General features: G+C 35.9%; 2 protein-coding genes across 2 annotated transcripts in view; both read left to right on the top strand.

Moving 5' to 3' along the window:
• The first annotated feature begins 108 nt into the window (after positions 1-108).
• aspa (aspartoacylase) lies at positions 109-8,460 on the top strand. The gene is made up of 6 exons (XM_058775296.1): positions 109-1,025; positions 2,998-3,193; positions 3,717-3,810; positions 4,149-4,256; positions 7,738-7,847; positions 8,094-8,460. The coding sequence occupies exons 1-6, from the start codon at positions 784-786 to the stop codon at positions 8,289-8,291; spliced, it is 948 nt and encodes a 315-aa protein (XP_058631279.1). The 5' UTR covers positions 109-783; the 3' UTR covers positions 8,292-8,460.
• A 5,328-nt stretch (positions 8,461-13,788) lies between these two features.
• abr (ABR activator of RhoGEF and GTPase) overlaps positions 13,789-19,205 on the top strand; it is a 178,314-nt gene continuing 172,897 nt past the window's right edge. Inside the window, exon 1 of the mRNA XM_058774893.1 lies at positions 13,789-14,769. Within this exon, the coding sequence (XP_058630876.1) occupies positions 14,109-14,769 (661 nt within the window). The 5' untranslated portion in view covers positions 13,789-14,108. The remainder of the gene's footprint in view (positions 14,770-19,205) is intronic.

The raw sequence follows: 19,205 nt of genomic DNA, 5'->3' as shown, positions 1-19,205 counted from the left end.
AATTGGTCAGTGTTTTTTTTTTTTCTCTTCTGAAAGTTGTCATTATGCCAGTCAATGATCAATCAATCAGTAATCATTCACTAAAGCAATTCATTCAAAAAGTTGTTGCATAGCTCATGAGTCATGACATGCAAAGGTTGAAGTTCTGTGTGTTTTGTATTGTATTGTTTTACTTTTTTTCTATTTAAGTTTGTTGAACTAATATGTAAAAGCTAGATCACACTTGAATTTCAGCACTTCTGATTACTTGCGGCTAACAACAGCATTACTTGTGTGATTTCACAATCTTTCTTTGTCTTTTTTGTTTGTTTGTTTGTCGAAATGTCTTTATATAGAAATACTCCTAATATTTTAAATCCCATTAACTTTGAGTTTGCAACAGGGTAAATAATCAGTAATGGAGTAAATACTAGTCTCTGTATTCTATTCACTATATAGCCTAGATTTTTTTTATCAGTTGACCCACTATGTTTAGTTTGCTTAGGTGCATAGGCCACCTGCTCGCGTTTATTATTTATTTTCCGCCTATAATCTCCTGTAACATTATGACCACGGCCAACATCTAATCGCTCTGTAAACCACAGCGTGATTGTGAAACCCGAGCCATGCGCGTTAGGTTAGATGACACACGGACGCAGTTATGCTCTGGGCTTAGCCTTCAAATAACCATTATATAACAGCAGTCACATCGCACCGGCGACTAGAGGAAACGGCAGTTGTGTGGAAACTTTGCGCTCTCGTCTTTCGTAAACCGCGCGCGTCGGTGTCGCTCTCGCTCTCGCTATGAGTTCGCGAACTAATATTTCTTGTTTACAAGAAGCCAAACGAGTGGCTATTTTTGGAGGCACACATGGAAATGAGATGTCTGGCATAACGCTGGTAAATATGTGGATACAGAATTCAGCCGAGATAGAGAGAAACGGACTGGTGATCAAGCCGTTCATAAGCAGCCCTAGAGCAGTGGAGAAATGTACCAGGTACATCGACACGGATCTGAACAGAGCCTTTACGCCCGAGAACCTCAGGTAAATAAACACCTTGCAACGCGCGTTGTTTTCTGTACTAACGTTAGTCCGGCTCGTTTGTTTATGCCTTCAACTTTAAATGTACTCGCTTGTATAAAACAGAGCACTGTCGCAAAACCCTCTCGCTCTTGTGTGTTGGAGGTTTATTATTGTGTTCTATACGTTGTTGTCATGCATTCGTCAGATGGACGTTTTTTGCCGCTGTGTTGAGCCTCTGTTTTGCGTCTCGCGGCTTGTTTGAACACTGCGTTCTGTTACCGCGCTGGGCTCAGGCGAGCTGGTTTAGAACGCGTCCCTTGTAAACAGTTCCTTTATATGGCACGACATGACTGAATCGAGCGGTCAGCTGATCTGAGCCGCTCATGTCAGGACTGTTGAGAAACGTGAGTGAAGCGTGATTTGGGTCATGAAATGATCCTGCTATATTGCATTCTGGACAACACGTAAAAATGGTTTGATTTCCAGGATAGCGGCAGTAAAACTGGCTATTTGAGGACATTTAATCAATTACATACGTGTTTGTAGAATGTCAGTTTTGTAAATGTGACATTTTACTGTCAGTGTTGCACACATTAATACTTTAAATTCTTTCATTCTTGAGTCTGCAGAAGTCTACATATAATTGGTTATTCAGCAGTTCTGCTGTTGTTACTCATGAAAAAGGTTTATTGAACATGTTGACCTTTTGTGACAACATGCCCCCATCACAATTTACTGTTATTGGCTTTCTGGTAAATTTAGCCCTTAAAACAACAAATATGACGACTGGAATTTTAGTTTAGAGGACATAATTAGAGTAGAACAGGAATAGAATACATACAGAAAATAATCTAGATTAAAACAGTTGAACTAGAAATTTGAAACCAATGAACACAAGTGTATGCATGAAAATCATATAAGTCATAATCATTTAATAAAGTCATTAAACTGAAAAACATTCATTTCTATAGGATAAATGTGCAGTACAATGTACCAAAACAACAGCTTATGAAGAATCTTCATTTTACCTACAGATATTAAAATGAACAGAATTTGCTTCGTGCTTCAATGTCACATTAAATACAGGGATTTTGATGCTTTGTCTCTTTTTTCCTATATAAATTGTTTTGCTCTATTACATTTACATAAAATATTTTGGAAATTTTTTCCATTTAATGAGAATAGACCATTTAAATACAAAATGAGGTTTGCAAATTAAAACTGGCATGTCTTGGTAGAATTCTAAATACAGTTCATCTCACTCAATGCCAGGTGACATGTTATATAATCTACTATGAGCGGTTACAAAACATACACAATACATCACAACAGATGTTCACAGCTGATTGTTTTTATGCAGTTTTTTTGTTTGTTTGGACCAGCTGGAACGCCTAATGAAATTCTCTGAGCTTTATTTGTCCGTTCTCCCTTGCTTTGTGTGCATAGTTGTATGCATCTCTTTGATTTTTTTTTTTTTTACATTTTTTTTTTTTATTCCTGCTGGTGACAAAGTGTGTAATTTTGTCAATATTGTGAAAAAGGAATATTTCTGGAACATTTTCTCCAAGGAGTTTAGAGCAAGTTTCTAGTTTAAAATCTAAACTAGAAATTAGCTTTTTCAAAAAAAAAAAGTAAATAAGTTATTATTTGTGTAATAGCTGATCTTTTTGTCATCCACTGCTCTGTTAAGAGTTAACTATACACCTGCCCCTAACTGCTATTCAAGGGATTTTTAACACCAGTCCCTGCATGCTATTTTCCTTTAGGACAAAGATTTCAAGGTCTTGGATAGGTTTGAACTGTCTTCTAGGTGTCTTATATTTTACTGGTTTATTTAAGTCACTAATTAAAACTACTTAAACATGCTTCAAAAAGTATTTTTCTGTTTGTTTTTTGTATTGAATATTAATTGTTGTATTAATTGACCGTTTTGTTATGTCTTGTTTATAATTATTGTATTGTATTGTATTGATAAGGATTTTTCCAACCACAGTTCTCCAGATGCTGAAGGTCTGCCATATGAAGTCCAGAGAGCCAAGGAAATAAATCGAATGTTCGGACCCAAAGGAAGCTCAGATGCATATGATGTCATCTTTGACCTTCACAACACCACCTCAAACATGGGCTCCACCCTCATCCTGGAAAGCTCAACAGACCTCTTCAACCTTCAGATGGTGCATTATATTAAAGTAAGAAACTAGATCCAATTATTTACCCTCTGCACCTACACTACTGTTCAAAACTTTAGGGTAAGACTTTTTCTTTTTTAAATACTTTTATTCAGAAAGGACACATTAAACTGGTCAAACGTGACAGTAAAGACATTGAAGATTTATTTTAAATACATTTCTATTCCTCAAACAATGTTGAAAAATCAACATTGAATGTAATAAGAAATGTTTCTTGAGCACCAAATCAGCATATTATAATGCTTTCTGAAGGATCATGTGACACTGAAGACTGGCGTAATGATGCTGAAAATTCAGCTTTGCATCACAGGAATACGTTGCATGTATAAAATATTAAAATGGAAAACAGTTATTTTAAATTGCAATGATACATTACAATATTACTGTTTTTACTGTATTGTTCATCAAATAACTGCAGCCTTGGTGAGCATAAAAAATCTTACCAACCAAGATTTTGCTTAATGTCTTAAAATAAGTCAAAAAAGCCATCTTTACACAGACACCTGTGCTCTTCTCCCTACAGAAAGCTATTGCTCCCCACACCTGTTCAGTACTGTTAAACGAACACCCACAGCTGAAGTATTCAACCACACGCTCTGTGGCCAAACACCCTATTGGTGAGTACCAAAGTCCTCGAATACTCAGCAGGTCAAACCCAACGTTAAATCGAGTTTAATATTACCCCTGAAAGTCAGCCAGCTGCAAAGAAGTGGAATAATGAGGGATAATATGAAAAGCTAAGTTATAGTGAAATCATCCAGAGCTTCTGCAGATAATTTTGTCGACCTCTTGAGCTCATTCTGTGTCATTTGATGAGACTCCGTTTTCATGAATTAATATTATAGTGGAAACCCAACACCAGTAGCAGTTGCACCTCTTTTAACATGGTGTTTCACTAGTGTCTGTGATGAGAATAGACCTATGCGAACCAGTGACTTATGTGTTTGTGTTGCAGGTCTTGAGGTGGGCCCTCAGCCACAGGGTGTTTTGAGGAGCAATGTATTCGAATCCATGAGGACGATACTGAAGCATGCGCTGGACTTCATTGAGCTCTTCAATAGTGGTAAGGTCACTGGAGGTTAAGCAGAGATCAGCACGCTTACTGCATTGAACCTGGAATGTGTTTCTGCAAAGGGATTTTAAAGTCAACTGAGGTGGCCACAATAGGATTAGTTTCTATATTTCTTATACAATAGGATTATTTTCTAATGTAAACCAATAGTAATCATGTGTGATAGTATGGACCGTGACAGTGTGGAACCATAATGTTGTGTTTTTCAGATGTGTCACACAATTCGATGAAAAATAACGCTATTTGAATAATGATGTATTGTTTATAGATGCTTTCTTTCCCCTGTGGCCATCTGTTTCTTTGCCAGGATAGTGTGTGACATTTCAAGACAAACGGTTATACTATATATAAACACACTTAGACACACTCACTGCCCAAAAGTTTGGGGTCTGTAAGAAAATGCTTTTGAAAAAGTCTCTTATGCTCACTGAGGCTGCATTTATTTGATAAACAATACAGGACAATTATGGAAGCCTTTGTACCTCATAATTCTCAGAATTGCGAAAAAAACCCAACTGAATTCTGACATTATTCGTGCAGCTCTGAGTTTACATCTCGCAGTTCTTTTTTTTTTCCACTGGGGAATAAAAAATAAAGGTAAGTCCTAGTTTTCTTTTTGTCTCACAATTGCAAGATTAGGCCTATATTTCACAATTCAGACTTTTCTTCTTAGAATTGCGAGTTTCTATAGTTTTTATGTTATTATTCTGACGTCTTTTCTCAGAGTTGCATGGAAAAATAGAGAATTGTGAGATAAGCACCTATTTTATTCTGTAAAGTAAATGGGCTTCCATGAAAAACAGCAATATTTTAAATATTACCAATTAAATAATTATTTTATATTTTGTATATATTAAAATGTAATTTTTGAAAGAGGTTTCTCATGCTCACAGAGGCTGCATTTATTTGATCAAAAATACAATAAAACAGTAATATTGTAATTACAATTTAAAAATAACTTTAATATTTCATAATTGTTAAAAATTTACTTTATTCCTGTGATGGTAAAGCTGAATTTTCAGTAGCCATTACCCCAGTCTTCAGTGTCAGATTATTTTCTAATATAAACCAATAGTAAATGTGCAGTGACCGTATGGATCCATAATGTTTTTCAGATATCACACAATTCACATTTGAAATAGTTTTCCATAATGCATTTGAAATTGTGTTTCTCATATCGTTTATAGATGCTTCATGTTTACATAACTTTCTTCCCCCGTGGTCATGCATTTCTCAGCCAGGATAGTGTGTGGCATTTCAAGACAAACGGTTATGCTCTCAGGTCATTGAGTCAGCAAGCACTTATTTAAATATGAACTGTCTGACCTCGGCATTTCAGCCGGTTTGCATATAGACTTCTTCAAGCGTTTATCATTTCCTCTTTTTTTTTTTTTTTTCCCCTCAACTGTGGAAACATTTAAGTAAGGTAGTCACGTGTACTTTCAGCCTGACATGGATACACATTTCTCCATGCTTCACACTGAGCTGGAACATGTTGCGCTGGGCAAGCGTGGCTGGTTTCTCTTCTGGTTTTGCTGTTTTGTGACTTGAATACTTGTTTGCTAGTTGGTTAGTTTCCATGTCATTAGTAGCTTGCTGGGTTTTGTAGTGTCATGCTGTGTAGAGGGGCTGCATTGTTGTGGATGAATGTCTCATTGTGAGCGCTCAAACGTGCTTTCCGTCTGCCAGTGTGGAACCATGTTTGGACCACATCAACATAACAAGCAAAACAAGAGATCTGACATAATGGAAACTGTTAATTAAAGGACTCAGGGATTTGAATGATGTAAGAGGCATGTGTTATGAACACGGGCTAACAGCAAAGTGATCCAACTGTTTTAAGAAGACATTTAATATTACTTGTATTACACTTTAAGTGATTTGGAAAACTTTGAGCAGGTTTTTTTTAATGCATATATTCATCTTTTCATAACGTTGTGTACATGGCTTGTTTCATATGCCCACAAAGCTGCATTTATTTTAATCAAAAATAAAAATCAGTTAAATTTTGATACATTTTTCCAGAAATAAATCTTTTTTTTTTTTTTTTTTTTTACATTATAAATGTCTATCACTTTTGACTCATTTACATGTCCATGCTGAGTAAAAGTGTTAAAAAACACACTGACCCCAAACTTTTGACCAGCATATTATAAAATAATATAATTAATGGCTTGTATCACTATAAAAATAAACTGCCACATGGCAGGGTTCATATTTTTTGTTGTTTTACCCTATGTTTGACAAAGTGAAACAACTGTACAAATGAAACAACACATCAAAGATAAACTCGTCAAAGAATATATGTAAAGAAAAATGCTTAGTGAAACATGAGGAGCACTTCAGCATGTGTCTTCCTTGTAAGGATGTTATGGGGCTGTAAAACAACATGTTATTGTCATTTCAGATGTTCCAGTTTACTTGAAATATGAAATATTTAGTTTTTTTATAGATAGTGATAACGTAAAGGAAGATCATAATGGCAACATTTGCCAAACCCTGTGTAGCAAACTTGGAAAGTGATATTTTTAGTGACTGTCCATGTCTTCACACATGTCTGACATACTCACAATGCTGAACGTTTATCACATGAGTGCTAGTACATATTATTAACACGGTACAGGATGGAAAAATACTCTGGACATATAAATATACAAATACTTCTAGACAAATTAACAGAGAGAAGCAGGCAAATAGGTCTGCTTATTTACAAAAAGATTTTGCTTTCATAACATTTCTAGGCCAGCTTGATCCCACTCCCCGCTGAAGGAACCAAAGCTGAAAAAATGCAGCAATGACCTAAGCAAAATAAACATGTTTCTAGATGTAATGCATCTCTATATAAGCCACAGATTAATACTTTGGTTGCCTAAAAAAAATGAAAATGTACTCATCCTCAGGCCATTCAGTGGATCCTCTGCAGTGAATGGGTGCCGTCATAAAGAGAGTCCAAACAGCTGATAATAACATCACTATAACTCACGTAATCCTGTCACTTCTGGCCAAAAAAAAAAAAGAAGGTAAAAAACTGTCCAAAACAGTTGTGTCACAAATGTATCAATGGATTTTATGTGAGAGGACAAGAAGGAATGGACTTTTTCATTAGAGGAAACATTATTATGGATTAACGACTCACATTTTAACCAGAATCAATGAAAACACCTTAATGATGGATTTGTTTATTTCAAACACACAGCTTTTCACTTCACAGGTTGTTAGTTGATGGACTGGAGTTGTGTGGATTGCTTGTGGACCATTGTGATGTTTTTATCAGCTGTTTGGACTCTCATTCTGATGGCACCCATTCACTTCAGAGGATCCATTTGTGAGCAAGCGATGTAATGCTAAATTTAAGATCTACATCTTGGATGACCTGAGGGTGCATAAATTTATGGAAATTTATAAACTAAACTATTCCTTTAACAGACAAGGTCAAATTTTTTTCTTTTTCTTTCCTTTTTTCCTGTCATAGGTGTAGAGTTTCCTCCATGTACAGTGGATGTTTTCAGAGTCCAGGAGAGAATGGACTACCCCAGAGACACCAACGGCAACATCACAGCTATGGTGCATCCTCATCTACAGGTATTCTAAATGGACCATCTAGTAAATGCATAGAGAAGTGTGTTTCTTTTGAAAGGAAAGCATATACCCTCGAGCGATGAATAAAAGCGTTGCTCTTTATGACAAGGATGCAGGGAGGGGGAAACACATGTAAGAAAATGTGTCCTGTGACTCAGATGTTTGCTGTGCTTGTTTTGACTTCCAGGCTTCACTTATTTTCCACAGTAATGGTCTTGTTCCATTCCCTCTCTTTCTCTTTCTGCATAGGACTGTGACTGGGAGCCTTTGAACCGGGGTGACCCTATGTTCCTAACGTTCGATGGAAGAACAATCCTTTATGAAGGTGCCAACACAGTGTACCCCACGTTTATTAATGAGGCTGCATATTATGAAAAACAGCAGGCCTTCATGACCACTTGTAGAGAAATACTAGCTGCTAATGCTATCAGAAAAGCATGCAAGTAATACTTTCTCTTAAAAGTCACAATGACTCTAAGATAGCTGTCATGTTTGTCATGTACTGTACTTTATCTAAATGTCAACTTCAACATTTTTCTAATTCTTGAATAAATATAATGGAGTTTTATTACCTTTTTTAAAAAATATATATTTATAACACCACAGGACTATTTAATTGAAAAATAAAAAAGCCAAAAGTTTACTAAAATTGTCTTAAAAGAGACTAACAAGTCACAATATCAAAAAACGTAAACTATATATAACAAATATATCTATATAAACACCATATATAAAACTACCATTCAAATGTTTATGGTCAGTAATATGTTTTAAAGAAATTAATACAAAACTTCTTAAAAATAAAATATATTATTTTCCAATATTTCTGAAGGATCATGAGACACTGAAGACTAGAGTGAAATTCAGATTTGACATCGCATGAACAAACTGCTATATATATAATCACTAAATTATGAATGAATTGAAAATAATTAAAAAATATATATATTGCAATAAAAAACTGTTCTTTTAAATTTATTTCATTATATATTTTTGCTGTATTTTTGCCCCAAACATTTGAAACAGTTGTGCGTGTGGATACTTTTAAATCTACCCATTTAAAAATGTGAAAAAGCTCATTTTAGTTTTTTTATTTGTAATCTAAATCTAAAGATGAAAATTTATATTGGTTTTTACATTTTCTAACAGTTTGAATAATTCAAATAAGTTGTTTTGTACTGAAAATGTTGATTGAAATCCACGGTATGTGATGAAGAATTTATATTCCTAGATTTTGAAAATACTATATAGGTCTACCTCTAGTGTATGTCTGCACAGATCAGAGCTCAGGAACAGTCTTCACTGCCCTCTAGCCTCTGATTCAACACACTGTTGACTCAAATACTGACCTGAAACAGCCTTAAAACAACCACACAATAACCTCTCAGCAGCACTGTGCTTATGCGTCATGCATCATGGGATATGAATCATGTGTCGTAATTCTCTGTATTTTGTTCTGTTTCTGATGAAAAAGTGTTGTATAGTCTAAGTCTTGGCATTCCTGACTTCATCCTCATTTCAGTGGTGCAACCCAAATATTGCCTTAATTGAACAAATAGAAACTAATTGTTGTCTAATAGAAATAGTTACAAGAGCTCTTACAGTAGGAACATGCAGTAATACACAATATGATTTGGTATACTATATGGTGGACTTTGTATGATTGATAAGCTCAGCAGGCACTGAAAAGCTTTGGCAGAAGTGTGATTTTATAGAATATGTGTGCATTTTCCACTGTGATTTTGTTTTGTGATGTATATGGCTTGTGTAAATTGTTGAAAGGCCCATTATTGTGCATTGTTTTTTGAAATAGTGTTATGTTTTAAAATGTCATATCTATCTATGCAAGGAATAATATATTCACTTTATGTGATGTTTTTAGTTTATTCCAAATTTGTATTACAATTATTCCATACAGTTGATTACATACTGTTTTGTATGATGTCGTTAAGGTCCAGGTGGAATTGAGTATTGCTTGAAAAAGTTAAATGTTGTCATAATGTGGAATATAATGTACTTTAATGTAATAGGCATTGTCACAATGTATTTGCATTACATGAAGTCTCGTCAGTCTTAATGAGATTAATTAATATGGCGTAAATAATTTCACAATGTAAATGTATTATGTAAACCATTTACATAAAGCCACAAAGAGATTTCTATTTTGTCTCACACAGATCTTTTCAAAACAAACAATAAAAAAGTTTGTCTTCATTAAATCTACTTTTCACTCTTTAATTCAACAGATCCTCTGTTATAAAAAACAGTTCACTTTAAAATTATTCACATTGTATCCTGGTTTGGAATTCCATGAAGGTGAGGACAGTAACAGAATTTTCATTTTGAAAATTTGCTTTAAATTTACTCCCCCTCAGGCTGTCCAAGAAGTAGATAAGTTTGTTTCTTCATTGGAACAGATTTAATGGATCCTCTGCAGTGAATGGGTGCCGTCAGAATGAGAGTCCAAACAGCTGATAAAAACATCACAAAAATCCACAAATAACAGTCCATCAACTCCAGTCATCTTGTGAAGCAAAAAATTATGTGAATGTAAGAAACAAATTCATCATTATTAAGGCATTTTAAATTTAAACTGTCACTTCCATAATTCATGATAATATGTCCACTAGTGTAAAAGTTCATCCCCAAAATCCACCAACATATTTGTTTAGGACTGTTTTGAACTGTAAACGGCGCTTGATCTGTGCATATTTCTCTCCTGATTCAGACGAGATCTTTTTCACTGAACGAAGCATTATTTTAGAGTTAATTGGTGGACTGGAGTTTACATATTTTGTTACAATCAACATTTTGGACTCGCATTCTGACGGCACCCATTCACTACAGAGGATCCGTTGATGAGCAAGTTATGTAATGCTAAATTTCTCTCTATCTTGTATGGCCTGAGGAAGATTAAATTTTCAGCAAATTGTTCATTGTGAGGCAAACTATTCCTTTAAGATCCTACATGTTCCATGTTTTGTTGTACAGATTGACCACTAGAGGGCAGCACTTTATCATTGAGAAAATAACTTCATTTTCTGCCCTTGATTCCAAGATATTAAAAAGCACTGTTGTTCTAGCAGCTGCAGGATCCCTGAATTCCCAAATTCAGTTTGTTTTGGATTTGGGGATCTTCAGTCACATTCGCTTTAATCAGCAAAATACATGTTTTCATTAGTGAACAAATGCCACACAGTGATTTTTCCCTCATACGAATTGTAAATGATCCGTGAGATGGGCAAATATGCATGCTAACACGAAATGGGCAGCTAAATCTTTGTTAAATCACCATCATGTAGTCGATTCATTGTCATTTGTGTCTTACTCACAGATGGGTAATGTGGTGCATCATGTAGGTCACTTTGTCCCTCCTTTTTCACAAATCCATTTCATCAGTTTGCTAGAAAGTGTGGAGTGATTTTAATGTGTGAATCACCATGGTAACTGAACCAAGTTATGTATCATGCGTGTACAAGTCACTGCTGATCGGTAAAAGTTGAATAGGCTTTTAGTAAAAATGACCTTGCAGTTCTGGGACAGAGTCCAAAATGTAACTGGAATAAAGAAACAAAGCCTTCTAAAGGTTTCTTTCTTTGCCAAATGAAAAATATTGCACTGACCTTCCATCGAATAATGGTATGAGCTACTAAAACAAGCTTGAATTTACAGGAAGACTTTCTCTCTTTGGCTGCTATTCAAACAGGTGTTAAATGCATTGATGTGTATCAGTTAAAGGATGACCTAATCGGGTCTTGAGTGTCTGACACATGCCAGTTTTATAATGGCTCTACACCCAGTGGCTTTGGCATAACTACTGTAATTGGTGAATAATTGTTAGGTATGCTAAGAATTCTACTAGTTCATGTTAGATGTTTACACCCCTCTGATGGTTCATGCAGACTGAGTGTTCTGCATCAGCTGAAGATGTGATGAGACGAGCCCTCGGCCTTTCAGAGGTATGACTGCATTAGCTTCAGTGAATGCACTCATCTCCTGTTTCTCATCTAACAGACCATTCTTCATCTTTCCTCCCCCAACTGCCTCATAATTACCATCTTACTCATAGTTTTTTTTTCATCCCACACAAAAAACAAGTAATTTTCCTTTTTTCTAGTTATTGTTTTCTTTTCTTTTATGAAAATGTCATTTCCCTCACAAAGTTAAATTAAAATTTTGACTATTGTTTATATGTACTAATATTTTGAATTGTTTTTTTATTTTGAATAAATTGTATTATTTTTGTTTTTGTAAAGGTGACTATAACTGTTCATTTTAACATTGATGTTTCAGTATTTTTTGTGTTTTGTCTTTTACTGTTGTTAATATCTATATATTTTTATTTCAGTTTTAGTTTTAGTAAAACTAAATGAAAACAAATGTTGCTTTGACAACTAGCTGAATTAATTTTAAGTTAGGTTTTATAAGAATTTCCTGCAGGTTTGGAACCACATGAGGGTGAGTAAATCAGGATTATTATAATTAAACTAAAGCTAAAATTATGAAGAAAAAAAAAAAGAATTAAAAAGATTCAACATTCTTCAAAATAGGGTAAATGTAAATTATTATTATTATTATTATTTTTGTCGAACTATCTCTTTAAACCCCCTGTATGGTTGTTAACCTGTTAAAATAAATAATTATGTAGTGCTAAACCACTGAATGTCCCACACAAATACATTTTACAAGGGCTCAAGTTGAACGTGGGATCAAAGGATGCAAAATGTCATGAATTATTAAAATATGGATTCCTGCTGGAACTGCATTTGAATGTCCGGTGCTAATGCATAAGCACACATACTAAAACCCTTGTGAGGGCTTTGTTTGATTGTGCACTGCAAAGCTGCAGAAGTGAAAATGATAGTCATTTTTATAAAGAAAAAAAAAAAGTAGCATCTCAAGCTCCTCAAGACTTTCTAAAGGGGATTGATCCATGTCCGCTCATCTCCGATGTGATATGTGGCTATCAGCACACATATCTCTCATCTTTAGTTTCTCATAGAACTGCTGGAACCTGGCCATTCCCGTTCTCCAGTGACACGATGATACCCATATCGAATTTGTCCTGCACGTCTCTGCTAATGGTATTGACATCGGAGTGAGAAGGGGAATCTGAATGAAGAATTGGCCCTGGCAGCTTTGAACAGAAAATAGACTGTGAATATTAGAGTCAACTGGGACATAAAAACCTGACCTCAAATGTACTGGAGAACACCTCAGTAAAAGAGTCAGTGAAATTTCATTTTGTGTAAATGTCCAGTTTCTTCCCAACTATTATTACAGTATTGTTATAGGCTATTATTATTATACTATGTAAATAATCAAAGCAATTCTGCAGTGATGTCTGCAATAATAAATCTGGCAAATAATGCAGAATCAGGATTAAATCCAATCATTACAGTTTGGCAGCAGCCTTTTGACATAAGAAAACACATACACTGAAGTCAAGTGCTACTTTTGTTTTATTTTATTTTTTTGCAGAAGGCATGAAATGGATGGCAAAAAAAGCTAATTGCATGTAAAACAATGAAAACCCTTCTTATGATTCAGAAAATACAAAGATTTGTTTATGTAATTTGTGTATTTGATCATTATTTCTGTTGCTCCACCTTGATTTGATCATTTATATTTAATATTATATATTTGAATATAATACTTTATCGTTAAATATTGGTGAATAAATATTGTTACTTTTATTTTTAGACGTGTTTGCTATTATGTTGCTGAATTATGTTACTTAATATTATGTTAATTATTATGATGCTTAATTAACTATTGTTATTTTCATTTTAAAAATGTTTTCTAGTATTCACTCGACATTTTTTTTTAAAATCTATTTATTTTTGTATCAGTTTAATCGTAACTATTACTTTTTTATTACTTATTTTAATTTTATTTACATTTATTTGCACTGAACGGAAATGTATATTAATAGGCAAACGCATGTTTACTCAACAGGTGGGGCTTCAATGGTGTGTGAAAAAAAAGCAACCACAGGCTGGGATTTTGCACGTCTAGATGTAAACGGCTAACGGATCTGATTGGCTCCGTGCCTAGCTGACGTCAGGACTTTCCAATGTAGCGGAAGCTGAAAGTTTTTTTCAGTTGTAAACTGATATGTGGTGTGTGAGTGAGTGGATATGCGCTAAAGAGAAAATGAACAGTCGATACTTAACAACAGGCGTTTGAGACGGTGAACCCAAGCTGTTTTAGCAGGAACGAGACATATTCAAGGACTTTTTTCCCTCCCAGCCTGCTTTGACAATGTGGGAACAGGCGGAATTTGAGAAGCACTGGAGGAATGAGTTTCCCGACGGTGAAGCGCCCGTGATGAACCTCAGCTCGGCGGAGGACATAGAGGCAGAGCTGGAGAAATGCAAAGCCAATCTGAAGGTGTTACAGCAGGCTCTCTCGGAGGAGAAGTTCAAGGTGATCTACCTGCAGACCACCATCCTACAGAAGAAGAAAACTTATGACTTTGAGAGACAGTGCAACAAGGCAGATTCAAAGAAGGACAGTCCTTGCGACTCAGAGAGCAAAGGCGGGGACGAGTCTTTCGTCCGGGACATACTCCGGGGCAGCAAGACCGGTAAACCCATCCTCGTCCCTCCTCGGAAAAAGCCCGATATTCCGCGAGAACACTCAGCGGCGCGCGACATCTCCCGGTGCGTTGCCGAGCAACGGATAAACGAGCAGGACAGTGACCACGAGTTCGAGGACGTGGAGCTCAACGAAAACTTTCTGCGAAAAAACATTCTCAACCCAAAGGGTAACGTCCGCGAGAGTCAGCTGCTGAATCCTCGCGTCCGCTTCAGTCGAGAACTGGACTCGGATGATGGCCTCGCGCTCCGCGGCTCTCACGGGTCAGGACGCAGCACACCTGACGGATACCTGAGCTCCGACCATGACGACGACTCCTCTGCAGGTAGGGCAGACTTAACAACTCAAAACTCCTACCATACCAGTTTCTTATCACCTTTAAAGAAGTCATCTTCAGAAGGAATGTCAGCTGCCACTGTTTATCACTTATCAAATTGGCAATTATGCGTATGTCGTCACATGTCAGTCTAATGAAACATTTTGGGAATGTGTGTCACAGGACTTTGCTTAGCCTATCTAAAAATGTACTGAAAATATACTCCATCTCAGGCCATCCAAGACGAGTTTGTTTCTTCATTGAAACGGATTTGGGGAAATGTATCATCATATATCACTTGCTCACCAATGGATGCTCTGCAGTGAATGGGTGCCGTCAGAATCAGAGTCCAGACAGCTGATAGAAGCATCACAATAATCCACAAGCAATCCACACAACTCCAGTCCATTAATTAACCTCAAAGCAAAAAGCTGCAATGTTTGTAATAAATAAACTTCAAGCCATACCAGTCACTGCAGAGTATTCATTGGATGGTGAGCAAGTGATGTAGTGCTAAACTACTACAAATCTACATCTTGAATAGCCTGAGGGTGAGTCAGTTTTCAGAAAATGTTAATTTTTGTGTGTATAGTCATTGCTTGATCTTTTCAAATTGAAGTTACTTGCATTTTAATATTTCAACCATAGTATTGGAGATTGATTATTTACAATGGTCTCTGAAAATTTGTAAAGCAAATTCTATATCTCTGTGTTTTCTATTGCTTGTAGTGGAATTGTTGTTCTTTACTAGTGAGGAAATTGGGAGAATCTTTGTTGCTCCGTTCCACTCATTTATGATCCAGTCCAGCTTTCAGTCAGTGTGCGGCTTGTTGCTCTTTTGGTTGGTGGTTGGTTACTCAACATTTATTTGACATTTATAGAACAGTTCTATAAAACTAAAATATCACACACTATCGTGCTGTCATACTGAATATCAACAAGGCTACAGTCACATTACAGCCGTAGTGATATTCACAACAACACTTACGCTTTTGTAATATTGTTTAATTAAATTGTATTTAAATAAATGTACAGTTCAAAATTAAGCCAGATGTCAGACAGATCTTTTTCGTATAAGATAAACTATACCTGTGGTAGCTCTAGGACACCTGTGCAAACTTGAGGAGAACTGACTTCATCCACTAAACATCATGTTGGCTTTGATGCTTGATTGTCATTTGTTGTCCATATACTGTCAACTGCAGTGCACAAGTTTTTCTCTTCTGACAGTTTTATCAGTTAAATGCAGAATGTATCAAAGTGTCAGAACTTATCTCACAATATGATCTGCTGAATGTCCAGAATTTTCTCTCACAACACCTCTGTGACATACAGGTGCATCTCAATGAATCAGAATGTCGTGGAAAAGTACATTTATTCCAGTAATTCAACTCAAATTGTGAAACTCGTGTATTAAATAAATTCAATGCACACAGACTGAAGTAGTTTAAGTCTTTGGTTCTTTTAATTGTGATGATTTTGGCTCACATTTAACAAAAACCCACCAATTCACAATCTCAACAAATTAGAATACTTCATAAGACCAATAAAAAAAACATTTTTAGTGAATTGTTGGCCTTCTGGAAAGTATGTTCATTTACTGTATATGTACTCAATACTTGGTAGGGGCTTCTTTTGCTTTAATTACTGCCTCAATTCGGCGTAGCATGGAGGTGATCGGTTTGTGGCACTGCTGAGGTGGTATGGAAGCCCAGGTTTCTTTGACAGTGGCCTTCAGCTCATCTCCATCGGTCATTTAACCAACTTTTGGTGCTTTTGGCAGTGTGGGCAGGTGCCAAATCCTGATGGAAAATGAAATCAGCATCTTTAAAAAGCTGGTCAGCAGAAGGAAGCATGAAGTGCTCCAAAATTTCTTGTTAAACGGGTGCAGTGACTTTGGTTTTCAAAAAACACAATGGATCAACACCAGCAGATGACATTGCACCCCAAATCATCACAGACTGTGGAAACTTAACACTGGACTTCAAGCAACTTGGGCTATGAGCTTCTCCACCCTTCCTCCAGACTCTAGGACCTTGGTTTCCAAATGAAATACAAAACTTGCTCTCATCTGAAAAGAGGACTTTGGACCACTGGGCAACAGTCCAGTTCTTCTTCTCCTTAGCCCAGGTAAGACGCCTCTGACGTTGTCTGTGGTTCAGGAGTGACTTAACAAGAGGAATACGACAACTGTAGCCAAATTCCTTGACACGTCTGTGTGTGGTGGCTCTTGATGTCTTGACCCCAGCCTCAGTCCATTCCTTGTGAAGTTCACCCAAATTCTTGAATCGATTTTGCTTGACAATCCTAATAAGAACCAAAGACTTAAACTACTTCAGTCTGTGTGCATTGAATTTATTTAATACACGAGTTTCACAATTTGAGTTGAATTACTGAAATAAATGAACTTTTCCACGACATTCTAATTTGTTGAGATGCACCTGTAGATACTAGTTTTCTCTGATTCGACTCTCTTTAAAAAACCCCTGCTATAAAACAGGAAAGAGGAAGAGGCACCAAATCTGATGGAACCATACGTGCTGCTCTATGAGACACACTCACATGTTGCTATTGTCTTTGACCCATCTGCATAAAAGTTTATGCATAACTTTTATGCTGATCAAAGGCCAGATCCCAACCCCAAACTTTATATTTACTTTAAAATTGTGCTAAGGCAACATCATGCTAAACTGTATATTTGTTAGTTTAAGGAAGTATTTGGCCAATGGTGTGACTCAAGACAAACATTACAATAAATTTGATGTTGTGCTGGGTGACCTTGTCCAAACATCAACAAAAACATCCTTAAATAAAATCAAATCTGTAAAATTCTTGCCAAAATGGAGTGTGATTGGGTGCACAGCCTTTGTCAACAACACAAATCTTTGTATTTATTTAGCCATTGCATTTGGCATTTTTTCCCTCTGCTATCTATCCATAAGCAGAACTGCAACCCTTTTCTGCATCGTACACCACTGCACTTGAGTGTTCATTCTTAAGTGGATTGATAAGAAGTATCCAGGCATACAATTTAGTTTCCTAGTATTGCTGAGATGTTTCATTGTAGTACAATGAAAACATAACACCTCCATGTCTATTTAGTGTCACTTCACTTATCTGGACTGTCAGTGAAGTTAGCATGCACATTACTTGCTCTATTAGACTTTGTCTGTGACAGTATGGTGGACTGATCCGGTTTGTTTAATATGGGATAATCAGGGATTGGGCTTGATTGTGCTGCAGTGGGTTGGAAGGCAAAGAACATCTGGGCCTCTGGAGAGGAATGTGTGGGTGTGAAAGAGAGAGAGACTGATGAAGATAAACGCTTAGGAAGTATTAGAGAACATCCATATCATGTTCATCTCCATCAAGGGCGCAAGTTTGGTTTTAAAATGAGATGGTACTTTTTAAAATTTAGTGATAATGGATGATGTTCGTCATACACAGTACGAATGGTTTTTTATAGCTGGTTGTTTGTTCTTGTTTAGAAACAGTATTTATATGTTTAGCCTATATTTCATGTCAGTTTGTACAAAGAATGGCATATGTTTTGTACATATGTATGATATGTTAAAGTTTTTAAACAAAGTTTTCAATTTAAAAAATTTATTTTTACAAAGATCATAATTTTATAAATATCATTACATTTTTCGTAATGTTTTTTAAATGAGAAGAGAACAATAGGGGGAACAATATAATGATAATTTGGTCATGTTGCGCATTTTTACTTTTCTAATTTTCTTTACTCAGCAGTGGTACTTTGTATATAGCGAATCTTTGGTTTGGGAGGTAGTGCCTACTGCCTAGTAATATATCTTTTTCCAGCTTTGTAAATACTAAATGTTCTCTGACTTCCTGTCAGTTTTACATTTACCATGTAGTTCACAATGTGGGTTCAGCATATATGGCTGTTTAAAGGGAAATACCATTTTATATAGTCCATTGTTGAGAATGTGAAAATCAAGGCTTCAGCCACTAAGATTTAGTGAAGCTGATTTACCTTTGAAACCGATGTGTCTACCCAATACTTTGAAACAGTTTGAGTTTATAATTAGCCTCAGCCTGACTACCACAATTGGTTAAGCGCATCTTCTGACCTAATTATCAGTCAATTTTATAAAGCCTTGAAGGCTTTGAAAAGGCTCTGTGTAGTTTCAGTTTTAAATGAGATAAGGTTCATCCTGTGTAGATTTTATGTCTCAAGTATGCACCAGTTTCTATTTATTTTTTTCAGTTATGAAGTAGACAAGACACTTACATCACAGTCTAGTTGACATAAGCTCCAACAACCTAGTCAAAAGTTAGTTTGCACTGCTGCCTGAGCAGGATGCAGCTGGATCAAAAATGAAAATGACCAATAGATATGCGGTTAGGATGTTCATAGCACCTTAACAGTCTGTTAGATTTCCTTTTGTGATGTTTCAGTTTCAAGATCTCACTAGCTC

The sequence above is a fragment of the Onychostoma macrolepis genome, chromosome 05 (assembly GCF_012432095.1).
Source record: "Onychostoma macrolepis isolate SWU-2019 chromosome 05, ASM1243209v1, whole genome shotgun sequence".
NCBI lineage: Eukaryota > Metazoa > Chordata > Actinopteri > Cypriniformes > Cyprinidae > Onychostoma > Onychostoma macrolepis.
Note: the sequence above shows the minus strand (reverse complement) of the source record. Positions and strands in the feature narration are given on the sequence as shown.

Coding starts and splice junctions, on each gene's coding strand:
- aspa (XM_058775296.1), top strand. CDS start 784: ATGAGTTCGCGAACTAATATTTCTTGTTTACAAGAAGCCAAACGAGTG. Junction 3,811..4,148: donor TGTGGCCAAACACCCTATTG/GTGAGTACCAAA, acceptor TTTGTGTTGCAG/GTCTTGAGGTGGGCCCTCAG. Junction 4,257..7,737: donor CATTGAGCTCTTCAATAGTG/GTAAGGTCACTG, acceptor TTCCTGTCATAG/GTGTAGAGTTTCCTCCATGT.